The sequence below is a fragment of the Microcaecilia unicolor genome, chromosome 8, assembly GCF_901765095.1.
Source record: "Microcaecilia unicolor chromosome 8, aMicUni1.1, whole genome shotgun sequence".
In the NCBI taxonomy this organism is placed as follows: Eukaryota; Metazoa; Chordata; class Amphibia; order Gymnophiona; family Siphonopidae; genus Microcaecilia; species Microcaecilia unicolor.
In genome coordinates this window covers 169648204-169672276 of record NC_044038.1, presented here as the reverse complement: position 1 = coordinate 169672276, position 24073 = coordinate 169648204, and the positions used below count along the sequence as shown (strand labels likewise).

Genomic DNA, 24073 nt, shown 5'->3' with positions numbered 1-24073 from the left:
GTATTTGTGTGCTTATTTTAATTTTTCTCTGTGCATGGGAGATCTGAATTACATGGCAACGATTTTTCTCACGAATTATTTGAATATAAGGGGTGTGATATTTTTAAGCATCTGAAGCAGTGGACTGATGCGTGCAAACAAGATAAACCGTATAAACAACTCACTGTAAAAAGTGAATTAATTTAAATTCAACCGAAAGGCCTTTATTTAGCAGCACATACGACATTCAAGAAGAACTTTCTCATTTGTATCCCTATATATTTATTTATTTATTGTGTCATTTAATATGTATTGCATTAACTTCATTGAAAACATTGTATTAAATATCGTAACTCACTTGGGGCTGAAATAAGTGAAAGGGTGCAATCAAATTTACAGAAAATAAAATGAAAATAAGCGTCAATTATGTTCAAATTATTATGGTTGAATTGAGCTTCAAATTTACAAGCACTCTTGTGAATCAGGATTTTACAGTGAAAGACTTCCCTCATTTTCTGCTATGCGTCAAATGTTTGGGAACCATGGTCACTGGAGAACGGGACTCCTGTTCTGAACTTTTGTAGTGCATCCCTAAAATCTAAAGGAAAATCAAAGTGCTATGGAGAGCTCTAAAAGTAAGAATTAAAAAATATATATATTTGTATATTGGCCGTTTACTTTTTATCCTGACATCCTATTTGGCTGCTCAAGTATTTTTTTGTTATGAACGTTTAGATAATAGGAATATGCTATTAAATTATCATAATCATCAAACATATAGGTCGTTTGGATATTTATAAGTTTAAATATATACACACTGTATATACAAACACACATATTTTATGCATTTAGTTATAATCTGCTAGCTCCAGTTGAATTCTATTTCTTTGTAAGGCGTTCTCATTCATTTACTGTACCATTTATACAAGTAAAAGCAAGGCAGTTCCCTACTGTACCATTTATACAAGTAAAAGCAAGGCAGTTCCCCTAGTGTTTATTAAGTGAACCCAGTGAACTCTATTTTCTCTTATATAACTGTTCAGCTTTCCTGTTGCTTCATCAGTTAGAAACATAAGAACAAAAATTGCACAGTTATATTGTTTTCTGGTTATTGGATGCACATCTTATAGTGAGCCTGAATTTGATTTAATAGATTTTATTGAAATTAAAAAATACCGGCAGCAAGCAAATGGTACCTGTGTCTTGAAAGGCGACTGTACTCATTCGCATTGTATTTACTAGATAATTATTATTTTTTAAATAGGGCAAAGAATGTTGTCTCTGTTTCATGGAGCATTGGCATCCTAACAGGAATCTCCCTGAACATATCGTCTTGTGTAAGCTCATGCCCAAAGGTATTTTTAAATATATCGCGGATTTGCTTTTATTTTTTTTTTAAATCTCCTGGGGCTCCGTGTTCCCAATAGGACATTATATGAAAGTTCTCTATTTTGTTTCAGATTATTGGTTCACTCTGTGTCCTCGTAAAGTTGGATATGGAGTCAACCAGCGAAAATACAGAGGGATGCCAAAGATTTCTTGATGTTTGGTTGGGAACCTCACCACAGACTGATTCCGGTTACACAAATGCATCCTAGCCCTCTAACGGCGAAATGGTAAGAAGCCATATTTTTCGACCTTGGAAAACAAAATATTTCCTGCGCCCAAATGCAAAGGAAAAATTGTCTATTAAAGACTGGAAATCTTATTTTCAAAAGTGAGCAAACTGTTCAGCTGCTCCCCCCCCCTTACCCGAAAAAAAAATCTAAAACAAAAAATCGCCTCCAAAATGCTTTTGATGTTTTCCCAAGATAAGGCCCCACTTTCCAAACTTATCGTTGACTTCAAATATTTTTGGATAAATCATACGATTACAGCAATTTAAACAGAAGTCTCATTTGATGCTTTGCTTTCAAAGCGGAATCTTAGCAGTTGCTGTTTCCCAAACCTTTCCTGCCGTGTTTCTTTCACAAATCTTTGTTGTTTTCAATCGTACAATATGTAGCTTCAGTAGATCAACACCAAGAAAAATTAAGGGCAAAAGGTCATAGGCTATTCAAGAGCAATCATAAGAGCACGATTGCTTTATATTTTGGAATATTTATGAGACTGCACAGGAGCCTTGATACTATGGTTATTATAAGCTAATAATCTAAACCGTATTTATTAACACTTATTGTCGTCATCTGTAGTTATCATGAAAGGAAATGAGCTTAAGGTTGACAATACCACTTTCAGAAAAGGTCGTGTCACTTATTTGGTTTAATATTCGTTGATGTTTTCGTTACGTCTGTAACGATCTTGCTGCTGGTACTCTTGACTTACTCTCACTCTTGCTTCGGTCAGGTTGGTCCAGACGGCTATCTCCTCTCTCATGCTCATGTCCGGGTAGCGGTTCCTTTGGAAGGTGGCTTCCAGTTCCTGCAGCTGCTGGCTGGTGAAATGAGTCCTCTGCCTTCTTTGCTTTTTTTTCTTGGAAGGGTCTTCCCCGTTTCCGTCTTCGCTTTTCTGTTCCCCACTTCTGTCTTTCTCTACGAAAACAGTGAGAGACAAAGCAAAGCACACATGAGAGGCATCTCCTAACTACTCCCCTCCCCGCCGGATTTTTCTGGGGATAGGAGCGGGGGACTCGAAGCCCGCGGTGCTGTAAAAGCACCCCCCAGGTCACTTTAAAGGTGGTCACTGTGGCTATGGAAAAGAAATCTCTCTCCTAGGTCTCTTTTTGCATCACTACGTATGTCTGTTAACTCTAGAGAAATGACAATCAGTAGAAAACGAAAATGAAACATGATTGCAAATTTGGATGTATAACACTGCACATGATTTGGGCTGGGGATTTAAAAATAATGTATATTGTCAGTTTATGGAATCTGATTCGATTATTTATGCCCTGTAGAAAGATTTTCATAACTGGCTCTGGGCTTAACCGATGGAGAGTGTCATTAAATTGAAATCAATCAATAAATATGCATGTTAGTTAAGGGGTACTTTTTTCTCTGCAAAATCATCAATGCAGTTCTCTTATGCTCAGGCCTCTGGTTTGACTATGCAAAACTAATAAATGCTGACTTATAAAAATTAAGCTGCGGTTTTGTTAGACTGATACAATATGACATATTTAGCAAAATTAATATTTACATTTAAAGGAAAAGTTTAGTTTAGATTTTTTTAAAATTTTAGACTTTAGAAAAATACTTGAAACAGTTGTCTTTATATGAATTTCTAGCATTTATAGGGGTTTGGACTAGTAATTTCAGATGTATTCTGTCATGGGTGAATCAGAAGATTATTTTCAAAAATTGTAAAGAAATCCCCAGATGATTCATGCTGCAGTAGTTATGAATATTACAAGAAATTGCTATGCACAGGAAACTAAAGTAACTTTTATTTAATAAATTGTCATTTGCACTTTTTTTTTTTACTGATTATTGTTTATTCACACTTTTATGTTTGCAGCTTATTAATAATTTTCATTCTTCCTGGTGGATGCTCTCTGTTGATGTTTATTGTTTGAATATTCTGTTAATACAATTTCAAAATTCTCAATACAATTTGGGGAAAAATGACAACTACCTCCCAAGATAAAATATAATAGATGACATAAAATCGACTGTGAATATTGGACAAAAAGCATTCTACTAAAACAGGAATGAGTACAGGGTCTCCAAAATCCCTTTCCATATGTTCTCAGCTTTTTGTTTTTAGATTCAGAATAACATGCACTGTGAAACACGGATCTTAATGTGTATGAATTTTTTTCCCAATGGAACAAATATTCAAACAATAAACATTAACAGAGAGCTTAAAACGGAATTATTTTTTAACTACAATGGTTAACCTTAAACAGAACTGCATTTGCAAATGCAAATGATGGATTTTGGTTTTGGTCTACTTAAACAGCTGAATGTGTGCACCCTAAACATTGATTTATCCAAATAGAAGAAAATTATTGTCTTTTAAGCATTATGCTAACACCTATTTTTCCCATATAGGTCAGTCTCTTAATCTATGTTCCAAAATATGTCACATATTCCATAAACAAAAGTATTGCTGATCATTTTGTTTTCAGGCACTAAAATAATGAAGTATTTAAACTTCCCAGAAACCCTAGACTGCTCTTTTTTTTTTTCAAGCATGTTCTTATCTATCTATTTAAAAATTAAAAACAAGCTGAAAAATCTGGAAACAGAAAGGGTTCTTCATACACTTGCCATATTATTTCAAGAAGCCTGCTTTGGATTGCTGCTATGCGCAGGCCTAAGACCTACAGCCCTAAACAACAGTGATTGCATCCGGGCTCCAAAACACCAGAATGAGACCAACATTGTGAGGGATTTTGGTCATGCCTGGAACACGATATGAGAACAATATAGAAGGCTCAAGCAGAAACCATGGACAAAGAGGGCTGTTCGCGTTGACCTGCTTTCAGAAATATTATATGCAGATTTACCAAGAGGCGAAATCTATACTTGGCAAACTGGAAGAGCCACTTTGGCTTTTACCTGCCCTAATGTTGCTAAATCTTATTGATGCTGAAACTTTTTTTAAAAAATGATTCCTATTTATAAAGATTAATATATGGAAAAGTCGTTGGTTTACGATTAATTTAGCCGTCAAACATGCTTGAAATTCTTTTGTTGCATGCCCAACCCTCATGCTAGTAAAAATAATGTTTTGCGTGCAACCGCTGGGACTTTACAAAATATATGTGTATAACACTATGCATGCTATTAATTTTTTCAGTTTGTCTTGTAGACATTATGAATAGTGACTATGGGAATTCGAAGGAGAACTTGAGAAATGAGGATCTGCAGAGTTTGGAAAAATCATTTTGTTTAGGTAGGAAATTCGATTAACCACCACGGCTGCCAGTCTCCCATCTTTCAAACAGTTCAGCATAAAAACTTGCCTGTAATCTTGTTTTTTTGTTTTTTTTTTTAACTCTTAGTCTCACGTGAAACCAAGTTCAAGGATTTGGCCTTACTTCATCTTCCTAGCAGACAGATATTTTCGTCATAATGCTACCGTGCGCTTTAATGTTACTTGGCCAGTTTTGGAAAAATCCCTCCGCTGTAGGGTTATCTAATAACATTGAAGCATCTTTGGAACGGAAACAAACATTTTCTTAACTTTTGGTATTCCTTAAATGAGTCATTTGCCTTTGTTTTCTTAAGTGGATGCTTCCTAAACTGAAAACTAGGGAACCACAGCTTTCCCTGCAATGATTGGACGCTTGCAAGTCTGTCTTAAAATGTGCACGTCCCCGTCCATGACCCCCCCCCCCTATATTCATATATATATTTATTCATGATTAGTTATTATTTCTCAATCTTTTTTTATTTTCTGGTTCAGTTTCACTTTTTCAACTTAACACGAAAGTAATACTAGAAGAACTGCACTGTAAGAGAATTGCCCACCCCTTCTAAAAAAAAGTAATCGCTCCCTATCTGAAAAACCCAGAGCTGGAAACAAGACCCTATAGCCAAACAAGCAAGCAAAGCCTACGGCAGGAACAGGGTCTCAGGTATTTCACAGCCATACATAGCAAAAGTGAGCCAGACCTGGATGCAATATCTGGCGCTCCTCTGATTTTGACTCGATTAAAAAACACTGCTTACATAATGGCAGAATACGTTTTTAAGGTGCATTTTGCGCTAGTTCAGATTCGCTTTGCATTTCGGCTCACTTCATGCCTTCATTTATGATTATTATTATTTTTTTTTTTACCTGTGACTTCGGCATCGGACGATTCACTGGCGGAATTCTCAATTGGCTCTCTGGATTCGGAAGATCTTTGCAAATGGAAGCTGGAAGCCATGTCATGGGAAGCCTGGGGTCTCAGACCGTCGGGCAAACGCTCCAAATTCATTCCACCTTTAAAAGAAGCCATGAGCAAAAGGAAGACAGCTTTAGTCGCGGCTTATTCCAGAAAATATAACAAAGGAAAGAGAATATCCACTGGATCTTTTCACGTCCCCGAAACAGAGGCCTTTACAGTGTCTTTCTAGTCTGTGGTCTTCTTAAACAATAGTCAGGCTCCCAGGTCCGAAAAACAGACACAATAAACTAGCAGTGGTTCCTTTGTACAGATATGTGAGCTGCTACTTCGATAGTTTTTAGCTAAAGAGATTAAAGTGACCTGCTTTCGTTCAAATGCCTGTAGTTAATCTTAACTCCGCCCACTTAAGGTTTCAAATCCTCCCAGTCTTGGTAATAAATCGCTCGATCCGTGCAGCAGGCCCGGCCTTAACTAGCACTGCCTTCAAACTCCCCATACAGTTTGGCCAGACCGAACTTTCTTAAAGCAACAGAATCCGGCTTCCTCTTCTCCAAAAGGTTTTAAGGAATATTGCAGGGGTTAAAAAAAAAAAAAAGTCCTCGGATAAGTAAGACTGCAAGTTTGTACGTGGTGCTGAACTGTCAGGGTCCCTGCAAAGAGTGAAATGGTTTCTCTTATCATCCTCGCCCTGCGCCTATTATCAGATGCGCCCCCACCCCACTCCACCCCACGTCTGATCTTTCCCAGACTCCAGGGCTTATTTCACACAGCATTAACTGCCTTGGCTGAGAACTCTGCAAAGATCTGAATGATTTATGGGCACACACCAAACATTTCAGTAAATTTATGCTATTGCTATTACCCGAGAGGCACTACTGGAGATCACATTTTTAAAATGTTATTTTATTTTATTTTTATTATGAGCACTTTCGAGAGAGCTTGATGGCAATGGCCATTTGTTAGATTTTTTTAAATTATTATTATTATTATTTCTTGAACATAAATTCTCTATTCTGAAAGATAGTCACCAGTTTTTTAAGATGATAAATAGTGGCTTAGTTGAAAAGCAATAAGTTTAGCACTTACAGGCATTAAGTTTGTGCATAATAAAGGCCTATATTTTTTTAAATTCTTGTAATGATTCTGGAATAGACTGCATCAACTTTAGATTATTTTTGAAATCATTAGGCAAAATCACATTTACTTGCTCTTTCATTTTTTGAGACACATTAGCACCTTCATTTGAATTGAAAAACATTTATTATCAATAAACCCGATTATTTATGTAAATTGTATATATTGAATGATATTACTTAGGGCTAATTCATGGGTTACTGGTGTTTTTAATGTTCCTACGTTTACGCCGTCGCCAGAGCATGAAAGGATACTTTTGGCATACAGGATCTCCTCAGTATTATATCCGACACGGTTATGTAGCCCTCTCTCATTTATTTGATTTTCTGGTACTGTGCACTCTTGAATGACCTCATCTTTCATGAGCAAGAATTCCTTAGGGTTGGGTGCATTTACACCCAAAAAGCAAATAGCTAAATTCTAACATATAAGAATATCCTATCACTGGGATCTTAACGTTAGTTCTAACCTACGCAAATAAATCCTGAACACATATCAACTCATGGCCCCGGTATTGATCATCTTAGGCCAACTTTCAGCTTTAGCCCCCCCCCCCATTAACTTTCAGACCTCTATCACTACCCCCCCCCAAATTTTGATAATTAAACTCAACAATCATGATCATTCTACAACGATTTTATATATATATATATATAAAAGCATCATTGGATATCATACGTTTAATGTATTTGAAAATTGCCTATCCTTTCCGCACGCAAAGGTTGGCATTGAAGGTTATATTGGTTTGCTGGTCCTCGGAAGCTGCTACCCTAGGCCACTGTCCAGCTTTTCCTAATGGTTAGGCCGGCCCTATACCTGGGTATAATATGTACAGCGCTAGGTACGTCTAGTAGAGCTATAGAAATGATTATTATTATTATTTATTTATTTATTTAGATTTTGCTCACACCTTTTTCAGTAGTAGCTCAAGGTGAGTTACATTCAGGTACTCTGGATATTTAGTAGTAACTATCTAAAAAATACAATCATAGTATGACCCGCAAACTCCCCCTCCAAAAAAACCAAACAACCCCCCCCCCTAGAAAACCAAAACAATAACAACAAATCGATTGGAGTTTACCATTGAATGTGATTACACTGATCTAATATGGTGATGATTTTTTTGTTATCTTGCACATCTGTGGAGTATCTAGGTACGATACATGATTAGTTACCTACATATTCTGCAAGTAATAAAAAAATCACCTTCCTGCTACTCTTTCAATATACAGCTGCACAACATTTAATTTCCCTTCCTTCTATCTTGCTGCACCGTATATAAACTTCCTGAGCCGGTACCCAAGCCTCATCTCTGGCCATCTTCAAATCTAAGCTAAAAACCTACCTCTTCGATGCTGCTTTTAACTCCTAAACCTTAACCTAACCCTTCAACTGTCCCCTATCCCTGATATGTCCTGTCTGTCCTAACCCTTATCCCTTACTTGTCCTGTCTGTCTGTCATAATTAGATTGTAGGCTCTAGGGAGCAGGGACTGTCTCTCCATGTTCAAGTGTGAAGCGCTGCTACGTCCGGTAGCGCTATAGAAATAAGCAGTAAGTTCTATGAAATTATTAACATGCTACAATGCTATGCTCTTCATAGGTATGAGAGTTCTGGTTCTAAATTCCATTCTCAGCTTACTGTATCTGCTTTGACAAATTGTTTTAAACAAAATGTTGACTAATATTTGAAATATTTTCTCTCCTGAAAGACTTGGAGGGTTGATATTATGAGGATCCTAATTACCAAAGACTTTATTTTTAAAGACACAAAATGAAAATAATCCTGTGGAAAACAGGGCTCTTGATACGAAATAGTAATTTCCTTCTTCACCATGAACTCAGTTCGACCTTCTTAGGAAGTGACAATGAATAGCAGCAGTATAAAACCTGAAAGTGGATATTAAAGTTTGTATGTAGTATCTCCTCTCTCACATAGGTGAGATGGAAAAATGACAGTGAAAGGAGAATGCTCTAATTATGTGAGTCTCACCTCTAACAATACAAGACGTCTGACGTTTTTCAGACGGTTTTGAAAATTTCTCAGGCTCCAGTTTCTCTCTTAAAGGGACCAAACACTTCATTAAAATGACAGCGTCGTTATCCTAAATCATGTCAAATACAAGCCAACCAGAGCAAACCATCATATTAGGGCTTCCTGCTCATGAAAGCATTTATTTTACTGATAGTCTGGCAGATTATTATTTTTTTGTTTTTACAGACAACTTATCTTTAGGGGACACATTTTCATCATTGCCAATCTGTGTACAGTTGAATTGAATTTGCTGTGCTGAGGTCCACTCATAAAAATATTTAATCTACAGCTTCCCAACGCAGCAGAGCCCAAGCCATGGCACTGCTGCGCTCATCAAGGTTTTAGGACACGCAGTCGTTTTTATAGACGTGCAATGTTTATTCACTAGAGTCTGTGCACTCTTTCTTGATATGCATAAACGTACATTTTTTAGTGCATTGTAAATACTCATGTTATGCCTAGGAGATCTGTTGCAGCTATTTTGAAAAAAAAAAAAAACCCAAAACCTTCTGTCACCATATATTTCACTTATGCTCAGCAGATACGTCAACGGTACAGCTACATGTTAATGCTGAAATTTACCTTTGTGCTGGTTACTGTGTGGGGAAATTCTTTCCACGGGAGAGGTTGCCATAAACTGAGTGAATACCTTGGTGTCTGGGAGGTCACAACTTTGACCAATGTACACAGAACGATGCCAGGAATTGGTTGAAAGTGCATCTGCAGACGTGGAGACAGGAAAATTCCCGCGTCCAACACAACAGTTACAGTATTGTTGGGCTATATTTTTAGTACAATCTTCTACAAATACCCTTAACAAAATTTGCAGGATCAGTTATTGGAACAATTGGAATCAGCTTTTTGGCAGTATCTGTCTCCAAGGATCTTCCTGCGGTTAACAGAAGAAATTAATAGTCTATTTTGCCGGAGTGTATCATAACGTACATAAATAAATAAATAATAATTAAAAAAAAAAAACCAAAACCTTGGGGATTTTTCCTGTTTGATTACACCTACTGTCTTGTTAAAATTTCAGCTCAGAATAAGAAGAAGCACCAGAGAAAGGCTTGGGATGACTCATGGGACCAGCTAATTCTCCCCCCACCCTGTGCTAAAGACGAAACAATACTGATGCAGGATTGATAAAATATAGGAATGACAAACTAGATGTTCACTATAGCAAAAAGTCCAAAACCGTTCTTAGTAGCTACCGCTTACAAGTATTTTGTGCTTATGCAGAAATCACCTTTTCACAGTTTTTAACAAAAAAAGATACAAAGATTTTTAGTTTCGGATAGTTGCCAGGCGTCAGAGTTGTTTAGCACAATCTGTGGTCAGTATTTTGCCTCTAAAATAAATCACATGTGACGCCCACTATTATACTTAGGACAGATTATTCCATCACTAAATAAGTGACTTCCACTTTAGCCCTCAATTTCTTCTAGATTAATCATAGCCCAATTGGTGAAGGGCTCAATTATGATATTTAACCGCACTTTTGAAACATAATTTGTTACGCCCAAAAAATGCAATTACGCCTAATTACTTGTTCATTGATTATCAATAGTCTTTTATTATATGGAAATCTTTACCAACTCACTGCAAACCCTGCAGAATGTAAATCAAGGAAGGTGTTACCACACTTCATAACAAACCGATTGGTCAGCTCCACTGGTTTTATTTCATGACAAGGTTTCAAAAATCAGCTGTATAAAATACTAAAGATCTCATTTAAATAAGAACAATAGTTTTACTTTGTCTTAAACTTAGTATAGTCAGAGTTCTGCCCAGTGGGTTTTACAAAAATATGTCCCATCTCTTGAAAATTCTTTGTTTTGATGCAGTCTATCGCCGTCAGGCTTTTAAGACGGCCAGATAGAAATATGTACGTTTAAAAACTGTTTATCTGTTGTTTTGAAGATACAGATTCGCTCGTCGGGAAGTTTTTTGAGCACATCACTGCTTTTTTCTTCGCCTACAGGTTGTTAATAACGTCTTTGCTATAAGAAATCAACATAGTTTGTGTTCTCAGGCGGAAAAAATATGAGCCCGTCCACAGTGTTTCAAATATTTTTATATCATGTTTCTTATAATATAGTTTGTAGCTTGACTACCACAAAGTGTTTCCAAATTAATGGTGTGCAGGTCTTTAAAATTTCTTATTTGCTTAATGTGATAGCTCTACCATGGTCATTCGGCTCTACAGTACATCTTTGGCTATATTCTCCTTACTGGCTTGATTACATGACATTTGCTTGTTCATAACCGAGTTCTTCAGTGCAAAATGTATATGTTTTTAAATGAGGACAATCAAAGCAAACAGTATGCATAGGGTCACTTAAAAGGAATGTTTTCTTTGGTTATTAAAGCTTGATATGCAATAACAGTCAGAGAATGGACCAGATAACTCTAAAATCCCATTCTTCCATTGACAGAATTCATTTTAGTATGGTTTGAAATCGGGAATTTGCAGTTTATTGTAATTAAACCTGTTCATTTAGTTGAGAGAGAGAGAGAGAGAGCGAGAGAGAGAGAGAGAGAGGGATATGTATGTCTCCCTAATAATTATTGTTATATACCCCCCCCCCCGATTCTATACAGTGTGACTTAACTGATTTAACAAGGTAATTAGCGTTGTTAACAGCTCTTAACAAGAAATAATAAGCACTGCTTGGCAATAATTATAATTTTTGTGCACAAATCCCTAAGCGTATTCTATAACGCAATGCAATGAAATAGTAACGCGCAAAGCAAAAAAGGGACGTGGTCATGGGTGGGGATAAGGGCATTTCGTGGGCTTTCCAAAATTTATGCACATTATTATAGAATATGGCCCAGCGTGACTAAATCTATGCCACGTTTTCATTGGTGTAAATGGATGCGCATAGTTTAGTCACAGTGAAGTCTGCCTAAGCATATTCTATATACTGTGCTTAAATCCAAGTGGTTTTTATAGAATTGTTTACTGCGCAGCGATTTTAGGCATCATATATGGAATCCCCCCCCCCCCACTCAGTGTCCAATCCACAGGAAATGCTGAGGACATTTCAGAGGATTGAAGGAAATCCTGACAGGGCCATATTTGGCTCCACACATTCAGGACCCAATATGTGTCCAGTCTGGAAAAGAGGCTCCATTAGTTCTGCATGGAACATCTTGTTTAAAATTCTGCTTTCTGATAAAGAAGTGGAATTAAATACTCCCCCATATAAAACACAGGTTATCCTGTGACAGAAAATATTCAAAGCACATTATGCATTTTCTGATGGACAGCTAATGCATAATTCGCTTATCTGTATAGTTTCAAATTTATGTGGATAGTATCTGACCATTTAAATCAGTAAGGGGTCCTTTTATTAAGTGGTGGTAAAAAGTGGCCTTAGTGTGTCCTTGTACAGGTCTTTCCCACATGCTAAGGCCAAGAAACACAATCGGATCATCACGAACATACCTAAATCTCCACTACCCAAGCTGCAAAGGACTCAAATACAAATCAACTTATGCATCCAGTTTCTCCTACATAAGCACACAACTGTGGAACGCACTACCAAAAGCTGTGAAAACAATGTACGACCACCTAAATTTCCGGAAATCACTAAAAACCAATCTGTTCAAAAAGGCGTACCCCATCGACCCAACTAAACCCTGCAATACGTGCCTAAACCCTGCAATACGACGAAACCAAAGCTTGTAATAGACTCTGCATAACTCTTCCTCTCTATGATTCCCAATGTGTCTCTAACATATGAACCTTATCCAACCACATCAACTCCTTGTGTTTGTTTCTCTACCGGAGATGGCTAAAGCCTCGTCAGTACAATGTAAGTCACATTGAGCCTGCAAATAGGTGGGAAAATGTGGGATACAAATGTAACAAATAATATTTTTTACTGCAGCCAGAAAATGGCCAATTTTCCATTCTCCCAGTTGATGGTCATGCGCTACGGTCATTTGCTGGTGGCCATTAACAAAAATTACCACCATCCATTTTGTAGGCAGTAAGAGTTCATGTGCTAATCCCATTGTAATCAGTTAGTGTGTGGTAATGTGGCTCTGCTGATTCACACTGTCACACCCACTCTCTGCTCCCCGACACACCCCATCTGAGACAAATTTAGGAATTTTTTTAGTACGTGGTTTGTGTGCGCACATTGGGATTTTACTGCAGGATGCCTCAGCGTTTCCCGTGGTAAGCCCTTTGAAGCTGCTGTAAACGCACCCTAACACTTGCTGCTGCTTATGAAAAGGCCCCCCCCCCACTTAATGGCCAGATACTATCTGTATAATTGTGAGCTGGAGGGCAGTCCTAAAAATAATCCATTCAGCAGTGACAGCCAATTTTATAACAGGTCAAAGTAAGTGGGTGCCTACATTGGACCTAATTTCTAAAGACGCTTAGGGGCGCTTTTACTGAGCTGTGGTAAAAAGTGGCCTTATCATGCGCTAACACAGGTATTTCCTGCATGCTAAGGCCATTTTTACTACGGCTGTAAAAACCCTGATTTTCAATTTTTTTTTTGCATTAATGGCCATGCGCTCATGTTGCTATTTTTTTTTACCAGATTTGAGCAGCACCATTTTGTACGCAGTAAGGACTCCTGAGTTATCCGTGTGCTAACCAGTTAGCATGTGGTAATGTAGATGCGCTAACTGGTTAGTACAGGAGCACCCACTCTCCACCCCGACAACCCCCTCAAGATGCCTAAGCATGTCCATTTCTTGCATGCAGCTTAGTAAAAGGGTTCCATAGTTTTTGCTTTGTAGTGTGAAAAAAATTGATAAAAATAAAGATTAAAAAAACAAACTTGCCTCAGAAAAGCTGCATAAATCACAGCTAAAATGAAGCTGCAGATAGTTACACCTGCTTGGGAGTGGGAGTATATAGATTTATGTGTAATATATGCATGAATATGCATTTTATACAGAGAAATCACAACTCTAATCAGTGCTCTGCCAAAATCCACCTCAAACATGCCTACACTCGAGTCACACAAAAGTATGCTACTTCTTGTCAACACACAATGTAATTTTATAAGTGACATTTTACATGTGTGTACTGTCATATACATGCAAAAATGCCTTTATGAAGTTAGTTTCTCTAAATGGATAAGTTATCCATTTAGTTTAGGTTTGCTGAATAGCAGGTCTAAATTTAATGAATAGTGCCGGTGCGGTCATTGCACTGCACAAACATTCCACACTGCTTCCAATACAGACAGTGGTGCTGAATGTACAGATTAACCCCCCCCCCTTTTACAAAGCTGCACGGTAATGCCGACATAGCCCATTCACTTTGAATGGGCTGTGTCGGCATGACCGCACTGGCAGCCACTAGCGCGGCTTTGTAAAAGGGGGAGGGGTAAATTACGCATGGTTGCTAGCACAGCTTGAAAATGTATCCCATTGTTTTCATTCAATATTCTTATCTAAATTATTTACTTGCCTACCGAATACAAAACACATCAATTAAAAAGCAATTATGATTCATGCAAGGAATAGAAAGGATCTCATAAGCTTGTTCTGACAATAAAATGGAAATGCCATAAAACTAGGATTGCCTACAGCTTAAAATACTGGCACCTATAAAACTAATGTTTCATTACATTGTGCCCCGCATACACATATTATATAGACAAAGCCTGTTGCAATGACATTTGTGTTCTATTATAACTTCTTTTATGACTTTCAAATATTACCTGTTCTTTTCCTACTCTTTCCATTCAAAGATTGCTACTAATTTATTTTCTAAGGGGTCCTTTTACTAAGCTGCATTGGGCACTAGTTCATGCCTAATGCAGCAAAAAAAAAAAAACAAAAACGGAGCATCACAGGACACGTTCAGGCAACCTGTGGTAACTTTGCAATCTGCACATGCTAAAAACATTTTTTTTCTTTCTTTTTTTTTTGGAGAGAACATGTCAGGGGCAGAGAGTGGGTGTTCGTGTGCTTACTACTTAACACGTCTACATTACCGCACATTAACTGGTTAGTGCATGGATAACACGGGAGTCCTTACCACCTTTAAAATGTGGTAATGTCTAAAAATGGCCACATGCTAATGGCAAAAACACTTAAAATTCTAAAGAACTCCACCACTTAAACTCAAAGAATTACTTCATACACTTGTACGTGGTGACTAAATTGTGGTAATGTCTGTTTTCCCAAATTCAATTTACAATTTTTTAATTTGTTATTTTTTAAATTTTGAATTATTCCATTTTTTGGAGGAAAAAAGCCTCTGCGTGTTCTCGGTCATTAATATGTTTTTTATGACTTGCTGGATGTCAACTCTTTATTGGTTAAAACCCTCCATTCTTTAACTTTATCTTACTTTCATAAGTTTGTCTTATAGCATATAACACTTTAATTCTCCATCCAATGGGGTCCCGTTTCACCTTGTAGATATCTCCGTATACCCAGTCTTTTGACAACGCAGGTTTCTAATGGCAAAATTAGAGCATGGCCATTAATACAGAAAATAGAAAACTGAGATTTTTATGGAGTGGAGGAGTGGCCTAGTGGTTAGGGTGGTGGACTTTGGTCCTGAGGAACTGAGTTCAATTCCCACTTCAGGCACAGGCAGCTCCTTGTGACTCTGGGCAAGTCACTTAACCCTCCATTGCCCCATGTAAGCCACATTGAGCCTGCCATGAGTGGGAAAGCGTGGGGTACAAATGTAACAAAAAAAATGGCCTTAGCATGTGGCAAAGACCCACATAAAGGTATGTTAAGGCCTATTTTTTATTGCAGCTTAGTAAAAGGACCCCCTAAATGCATTATTCATGTGTATCTATTCTTCTGATGTTTCAAGCTATGTTTTTTTTGCACTTTTCAGGCAAAAATAATAATCGTATTGTTGAGTAGCAAAAAAATTGTACAACATAGAAATGCCGATATTACTATTAATCACGCCTGCATCTCCCAGTCACATTAAATCTCAAGCTTATCCCCAGCTTTAGCTCTTCCCTACCATGGTGTTGCCATTTAAATTCAGAACATCTTATTTGCATTTATTATGTGACCTGTCTGTCTCAAATAGATTATGAGCTCTAAAAAGCAGGAACTACCTCAGATATTTCTGCAAAGTGCTGCATGCACCTTGTAGTACTAGATGAACGATGATAATAATACTATAAAATGTGCCACAATTTCATATTCTAATTGAAGAGCATTGAAATATGAAGTATGTATAATGTGAAAAAGCACCTATGTGCTGGTAAAATCTGCCAGACATCCCAAGGCATAAAAACTCCTGTGCACTGGGGAAATTTGTGGGAGGAAGGTTGAGCACGGTCCTCCATAAGAGTGAGGTAGTTTTCAATTGTGTCAAAGCTGAAAAAAACTGCAAATTTGGACATGTGCATGACTGGTATATCCCGACATATGCATGGTTCCTAAAAAAAATGGCTCATGTCTGTTTGCATGTCTGGATACACGTTATTTCCTGAACCATTTAATTTACAGCAATCACATTTTCAGGAGAGTTGCATTTATATAAAAGCTACAAACCCAAATACCATTTCTTTGGAAAATGTATGCATTATGCTTCACCTTTTGATTTACAAACAAATCTGTAAATCCTACAAAATTACATATTCCCCACATTTACTGAGTTTTATCATTCCATCTATTAAAGATCTCCTTTTGTGCTTATAATAATGGATACATCTCTCTTTTTAGACTCCCCGCGGATAAGTTTGATAATGTGTACCCTGTTGAAAAGTCTAAAAAGACACCTATTTTAAGCCTGTTTATAATGGTAACTTAGTTATAAAAAGCTTTCAGATTTACACACACATTTATACTTGCTCCGAGGGTGGTTTAAATTTGTGCATGTAATTATGCATGTACCCTTGTATTTTATAAAATATATGTGCATTTCATAATTGTGCCTTCTCTCCATCCAAACTACACCCTCAGGAATGCCTGCATTTGGTGCATATATAAGTTGGCATCATTGGCATTTGTGCTTATATTACATTAATGCTGTGGAATATATGAAAGGCCTTTTCTGCTGTCAAATGTGATTTAGACAGGAAAAAACCTTTGTAAAATTACTCTCCAAGCCTAGTTACAAACCTTAAACTGACAATCTAAATGTAATGATAAGATATTAACCTTACAAGTAAAATGTTAATTTTACAGCCAAATATATCCAACCAAAGTTCAAAGTTGCACACTTTAAACTTAAAAAAAAAAAAAAATCAAAGCCAGTCCCTTCCAGTGATCCCTTCATAAAAATGAAAAGAAATCATAGGAGTTGCTCTTTACTTCACGATGGGGACTGAGTTGTCTTTTTTTTTTTTTTTACTTTCTCTTTATTAAGATTTGAAATATACAGCTATAAGAGCAGTAATGCAGAGCAATCAATAGACAGCGTCATGCAGTATGGAAATCACAAAAATCCTGAATAAACAATTATATACATGAACCTGGAGCAATTTGCTAAGCAAACAAACCTGAACCCCCTTTAATCTCTCCTCCCTATAGTCCGATAGAATAGGATGAGGTGCCAGCAAACATAGATATTGGTAAATGTAACGTGGAGGCATATTTTCAAAGCACTTTGGGAGGCTAAGTTCCATAGGTTTCTATGGAACTTTGGGAGGCTAAGTGCTTTGAAAATATGCCTCTAAATAGTGATCTTAGAGTCACTTAAATCTGAATTTTATGCAATTATGCTCCAAAGCTGTGCATTTCTGATATTTCGGGGTTGCCAATTTTTCTGTTAACAGGTCATAACTCAGTCTTCACCTGACTGAGGTGTCTAAACTTCATGTTCTCTTTGTGTTGCCTAGATCGGTAGCTCCATGGCGTACAGACTGTTTCTTCAATGCATCTCTACACCATTGGTTAGGTCTTCAAGTCTAGCACTGATGCTTGAGAAAACTGGAATGATTGTAGGCCTGCCATACCTGTTAAAGGATCTGCAAAAACCTGCTGCAAAACCCACACTTCTAAGGCCTCTTCCTCATACGACAGTTCCAAAACTCATGTGCCTACATTATTTTTGCTCTTAGTCATTTAAAAGCATCGCAGCCTAGGGGATTCTGTGTACTTGGCTGAACTGATAGATTCCCAGGTTATAGTCTCTTGGAGTTTCACTAAAACCTGGTACAGCTGTTCCGCCATAACCTAGCATTATGACAAAGCCCAAACTTTTGATTGCTGTGGAACTTGTCAAACAGCAATTAATCACAACTGTCTCTAACAGGAACTTAAAAGATCCTTAAGTGTCCTGTGCAGTGAGGGCTTTTTCCCATTTGTATGTGGTACATATATTAAAGTCAAAACCCAAAGTAATTAAAGAACAGGTGTGCAGAGGATAAGAAGCAAAGGGGATCTTGCTAGTGATAGCGGAAAAACATATGGTTTATAATGAAAAGTAAGCCAAGGAGCACAACCCTAACTGCCTGTCCTGTCTGGTGGGAAATCACATTTCTCACCTAACAATATCTACCAGGGCTGGCTTTGGCTCTGGAGTGTCTTCACTTTAAAACTAAGTGTACCTGGCCTCATTAGCTTAGTGTTAAAATACTAAATACTGTTCGTGCTGGGCTGTAGTGTTTTGGGATGATATACTGAATTGCTAATATTTCTGTGTTAACAAAATACTTAAGAGCTGCAAACAGAGGTTCAAAATAGCTTTAAACAGAATGTCAGTAAAATACAGAGTAGTATATACAGACTAGTCCCAACTGACCTAAGCCTCAATTTTATTTAAAATCAACCATAGGTAAAAGTGCAAACTGTAAATCTAATTAGATTGTCCATATGCCCAACAGGTTTCAGCACCTTGGTGCCTGCTTCAGGGGCAGATTTTTATTTTATTTATTGATTAGGATTTATTTACTGCCTTTTTGAAGGAATTCACTCAAGGCAGTGTACAGTAAGAATAGATCAAACATAAACAATACAGCAGTAAAAATATTCAAACAACAATACAAAGTATGGCATAGTATACTACTTACAATGTCAGCATAATACGTAATGACATTTTAATTGACAGTGTAGGGTAAAGCAAAGATGAGAGTAAGAAGAGTTAGAAAGTAAAGTGATTAATTTAAAGAAAGTTGCGTATTTTATAATTGTAGACAATAATTCGGTCTAGGGTGACCACCTATAATACCTCTATGGATGCACGTAAGGAGTTCTCAAACCCCAGACATAACTTAAAAGAGGTGCCCAGAGGGTAAAAAAGTAATATTTACTGGTAAAACAGTATACAACAGTTTTTCCTAGCAATGATAGATGATAACCAAGCTTTGCAAATTAGCCTTCTTCTAAGACCAAATATGTTCAGATTACATTTCATGAACATTTGTAGTGAATATACTGCATCCCAGACCTGTTTTGGGCCATGGAGGATGGGGGCCGAGAACTCCTGGTTTATAGTCTGGTATGTGCTTGTCTCAATGTATATAATATAATGTATACAAGCCTCGGTTCTAGGTCTACACACATTCACATAATTGTTTTGTGTTTTTTTAAAGGTAGGAATCGTGAATGAAGTGTCCAATTTCTCCCTTACACACTAGTCTATATTGCTTCTTCCTCCTCATTACCAAAGTAAATCCAGTACGCCTTTAGGGATAATATTATTTAAAGCTTATATTGAAAACTCCTTCTTAGAATCTTGTTTTCAAGATTTAAATAATGGTTCCTTTGATAGAAACATTACCTTTTTATTCCCCTAGGGGTCCTTTTCCTAAGCTGCGGTAAAAGGGGGCCTACGCTAGCATCAGCGCATGTTTTTGACATGCGCTGAGGTCCCTTTAACCACAGCAGGTAAAAGGGCTGTCTTTTTTTCTCAAAAAGAAATGGCCATGTGGTAAGTGAACCACTTGCCGTGTGGCCATTTTGGCGAGGGAGCACTTACCACCACCCATTGAGGTAGCAGTAAGGGCTCCCGTGCTAACCCAGCAGTAACTGGGCAGTGAGCGGCACTGCCCGATTACTGACGAAGCTTGCTTGAAATTTGTGAGTTTTGTAGGATCTTCTACATTTATTAAAGAAAGAAGACTGTTGTGTGAGCGTTTTGAATTCTGTGTAACTGGATTTTTGTTATTGGCAGTGACCTCCGCCCTGACGGTTTCGAAATCTGGCCATGTTGGTTGAGGTTCCTGATTTACATCACACTGCTGCCAGTTAAGTGATTGAATACAGCTTAAAACGTTGAAGCTAGTTATATTCGATTTCTTGAATTTTGAATTTTTAAGAAAAGGTCATTTTAAAAAGTATGCTATTGCACTGAGATTGTGTCACTTGAAATATAACATATTGGATCAATAATGATTTGCACTTTGCTGCCTGAAACTTGTTCACTAAGCAGTACAGTTGCATTAATTCTGAAGATCCTTCACAACATAAAAACATACATATCGATTTTACAGAAGTGAGGTTGTGCTTGGGAAGGTTTGTTATGTGTTAACATGTGATGGCCCCCCCCACAGACATAAATTGAATTTGTCCAGTTTACGTGATTCTCTAAGGCTAATCTCACAATGTGTATCATGGCTAGGGCTGTGTCAGGGCAAAGCAGAATAAAAGACACAAATGATCCTCCAGGAACAGGACAATGGGAAATTCTTTATTGAAAAGACCCAACATGAGCGGCAACCAAGAACCTGTATCAGGGGTCACAAACAGTGCAATCTCACTTCTTGCCGGGAAATTAAATGCTGTAATGAACAATGTAGACCCCTTAGTCCTGTGATAATAGAAACTGCTGTCAAGGGCATTCCAAAATGTTGCATGCAGAATTACAGAATTTGGCCTAAGCACACCTAACTTGGGTGCTGGCATTTATACCAGCAGGCGTAAGTCCAGCGTCCTAAAGTTAGGTGCAGGATCTGCACCTAAGCTCTATTCTATATAAGGCACACTATGGTCTTTATTCTATAAAGGTTATGCTCCTAAATTTATGATCCTAATTTACACTCCTAAATTTATGCTCATAAATTAGGAGCATACATTTTAGGAGCATAATATTAAGAGCATAAATTTTAGGAGCATAACCTTTATAGAATAAGCATAAAATTTAGGAGTTATGCAACTTTCATAAGGCCCTATGACTGGAAAAAGTGAGCCCCATAAACATTTTCCAATAACAACTGCAAACCTGCACCAAATCAATTAACATTTTATATGCACAAAGTGACATCTATTTCAAACAATTTTGTGTGGTTTTGTAGAAATCCACCTTAATGTTAGTGAGATGTCAAATTTTAAATAACCGTACCCAAAAGTGGAGTTTTTAACACAGGGGTCCTTTTACTAAGCTGCGGTAAAAAGTGCCCTGCGCTAGTTTGGATGGGTGAAATTAGTGCGTGCTGGGCCGTTTTTTACTATGGGGTGGTAAATGGCCGCGCGCTATTAAAAGTAGCACATGACAATTTACTCCCCGATCCCTTAACGCTACCTATTTACTTGGCTATAAAGACTCATATGCTACTCCTGCGGTAATCAGACAGCGTGCATTAATGTGGCTGCGCTTCCGATTACTACCGGGAATGCCCCCCACAGTAGAAAATAGAAAATTTATTTTCTAGCATGGAAAACTTCAGCAGGGTGCCCACACTACCCTGGCGGTATTGTCAATTTAGCGTGTACTATTCACGCGTTAGCCCTACTGTGGCTTAGTAAAAGGGCCCCTGAATGTCAACCTGAACAGTCTGAATGTTTAAATCTGATTTTTTAGCGCCTTATCCTTTTTCAGCTCTGAGTATTGTAATTAAAACTCGATCTTCTTTTGACAACATTTTGTTTATCAAATGCGCAGCAGCATCATGGATGATGTCAGCGAGTAAGTGAGTAAGTAACTCATGTTGGAAACTGAGATTTGTGACAGCAGTTTGTAAACATTAAAAATTTCTTAAATGGGATGAGAGATTCCTATGTAATTTGGCGTCGGTGACACAAATAGATGTCACGTGGTGCTCATAAAATTTTAATTACTTTGGTGCAGGTTTGAGGTTGTTATTGCAAAATGTTTAGGAGGTTCACTTTTTTCCGCACACAGTGTAGAATAGTGCTCAGTGTTGAATTTTTTTCAGCAGCTAAGTTTTGGCGCTATTCATAGAATTCCTCCCCTAATGTCTACTTTCCACACTCACCCTGTCTATAATGAAAGTACAGAGCAAGTGATCACATATCTTGTGGTATTTACTGCCGGATTCTATATAGTGTACCTAGAGATTTGTGTTGAAATCCAAGCATATCCTATATAATAATTCTCATTCTCACCTCCAACGTTCTGACTTGCCTGGGACCGTGGCTCATTCCGAGTTGGTCTGCTAGGCTCCGTAGATCAGGCTGACATCACCGTAGCCATTATGATGTGAACTTCAGAACTCGGGGAGGGGAGGGGGGAAACATGCCTCACAGCTGATCCATGTCCAGAGGAGGGTTGCTGGACATGAGTGCCTGGAGGGGGGGGCAGGGGAGAGAGGAGGGTCGCTGGACATGGGTAGCTGGAGGGGGGGCAGGGGAGAGAGGAGGGTCGCTGGACATGGGTGGCTGCAGTGGGCGAAGGGGGAGAGGAGGGTCGCTGGACATGGGTGGCTGCAGGGGGAGAGGAGGGTCGCTGGACATGGGTAGCTGGAGGGGGGGCAGGGGAGAGAGGAGGGTCGCTGGACATGGGTGGCTGCAGTGGGCGAAGGGGGAGAGCAGGGTCGCTGGACATGGGTGGCTGCAGGGGGAGAGGAGGGTCGCTGGACATGGGTGGCTGCAGGGGAGCCGAGGAAAACCTTGTTAGCGCCCGTTTCATTTGTGTCAGAAACGGGCATTTTTTACTAGTTCTATAATAATGTGCATAACTTAATTGGCTTCACAAGCCAATCAGTGTGTTTAATAGCACTTAACAAGCAATAATAAACACTAATTTGCAATAATTAGAATTTACACACATAGAGGTCCTTTTACTAAACCATGGTAAAAAGTGGCCTGCAGTGGTGTAGGCGAGTGTATTGGGCGTGCACAGGACCAGTTTTTACTGCGTCTGCAAAAAGCTTTTTTTAATGGGACGGGAAAAGGGCATGTAGTAAAACTGAAACTGGTGTGTGTCCAAAACTGGCCTGAGCCCTTAATGCCATCCATTGATCTAGCAGTAAGGGCTCATGCACTACACATGCAGTGACTGGTTGGTACACGCCAACTGCCGATTACCACTGCAAATGATGAACGTGGGAGGAAATAAATAAATAAATCATCCAGGCGTTATGGGCGCACGCCAAATCTAAAATTACCACCAGGGGGCAGTGGTAGCCTGGTACTAGTCTCATTTAGGCACGTGCTGAACATGCATAGCGCCTAATGTGCCTTTGTAAAAGGGCCCCATAACTTGCTAAGCTGATTCTGTCATGAACTGCGCCTACATTTTAAAGCGCACAGTTCAAAAGGGTCATGGCTATGGGTGTTTCATGGGCATTCCAAAATTTACATGTGGTGTTATAGAATATGGCCCAGTGTGAATAAATCTATGTGCAGGGATTTACGCCATGTTTCCACTGGTGTAAATGGACGTGCATAGTTTTAAGTGCTGGGATATCAAATAAGCGTGTTCTATATACCGTGCCTAAATCTAGGTGTAGCTTATAGAATATGCTAAGACAGAAATGTTTACCGAGCAGATTTTTTAGGCGCTATATATATAGAATCTGGCTCTTAGTGCCTCCATTACACAGTACCAGAATCCAGGATAATCTGTGTTTGCCTCACTTGTTACGCACCAGCTACAATTTGGCATTTGTACAAAGCCTTTTGCTCCATTTTGCTAAATGTTCAGGTGCTGGGTCCTCAAGAGTTCAATTCTCTATAGGTACATGATAGAAGAAAGCAACTTGAGCATAAATTTATTCTGAAACCAAAGGAGAATCTAACACAACCTATAAAGAACAATCCTCCTTTTTATGATTCAATGATGAATTCTTCTTCTGATGGACAAACAATAGGACTCATTCACACTGGAGCCTGAATTATGAAGGTTTCCTCCTCCCTATTAGCACAGAATGACAGAAAAGCCTGAGTGAATCACACCTTTGGTTTTGTGTTGTGAAGGGTAAGACCTATACAATAGTACTTCCATTCCAACTAGAGCTGAGTTTAAAGAAGCATTTAAGAGAGGCCACTGTTTGTGACCTAATTAAG

At 38.2% G+C, this 24073-nt stretch overlaps 1 protein-coding gene across 2 annotated transcripts in view; it reads right to left on the bottom strand.

The window, feature by feature from the left end:
- PITX1 (paired like homeodomain 1) overlaps nucleotides 1-24073 on the bottom strand; it is a 45809-nt gene that overhangs the window by 3923 nt on the left and 17813 nt on the right. Inside the window, exons 2-3 of one of the 2 annotated variants that reach the window (XM_030212106.1) lie at nucleotides 5707-5853; nucleotides 2305-2510 (exon numbers count right to left, since the gene is read on the bottom strand). In XM_030212106.1, coding sequence (XP_030067966.1) covers nucleotides 2305-2510; nucleotides 5707-5848 — 348 coding nt within the window. In that variant the 5' untranslated portion in view covers nucleotides 5849-5853. Of the gene's footprint in view, nucleotides 1-2304; nucleotides 2511-5706; nucleotides 6084-24073 lie in introns of those variants that run through there. The other variant, XM_030212105.1, reaches the window with a different exon arrangement.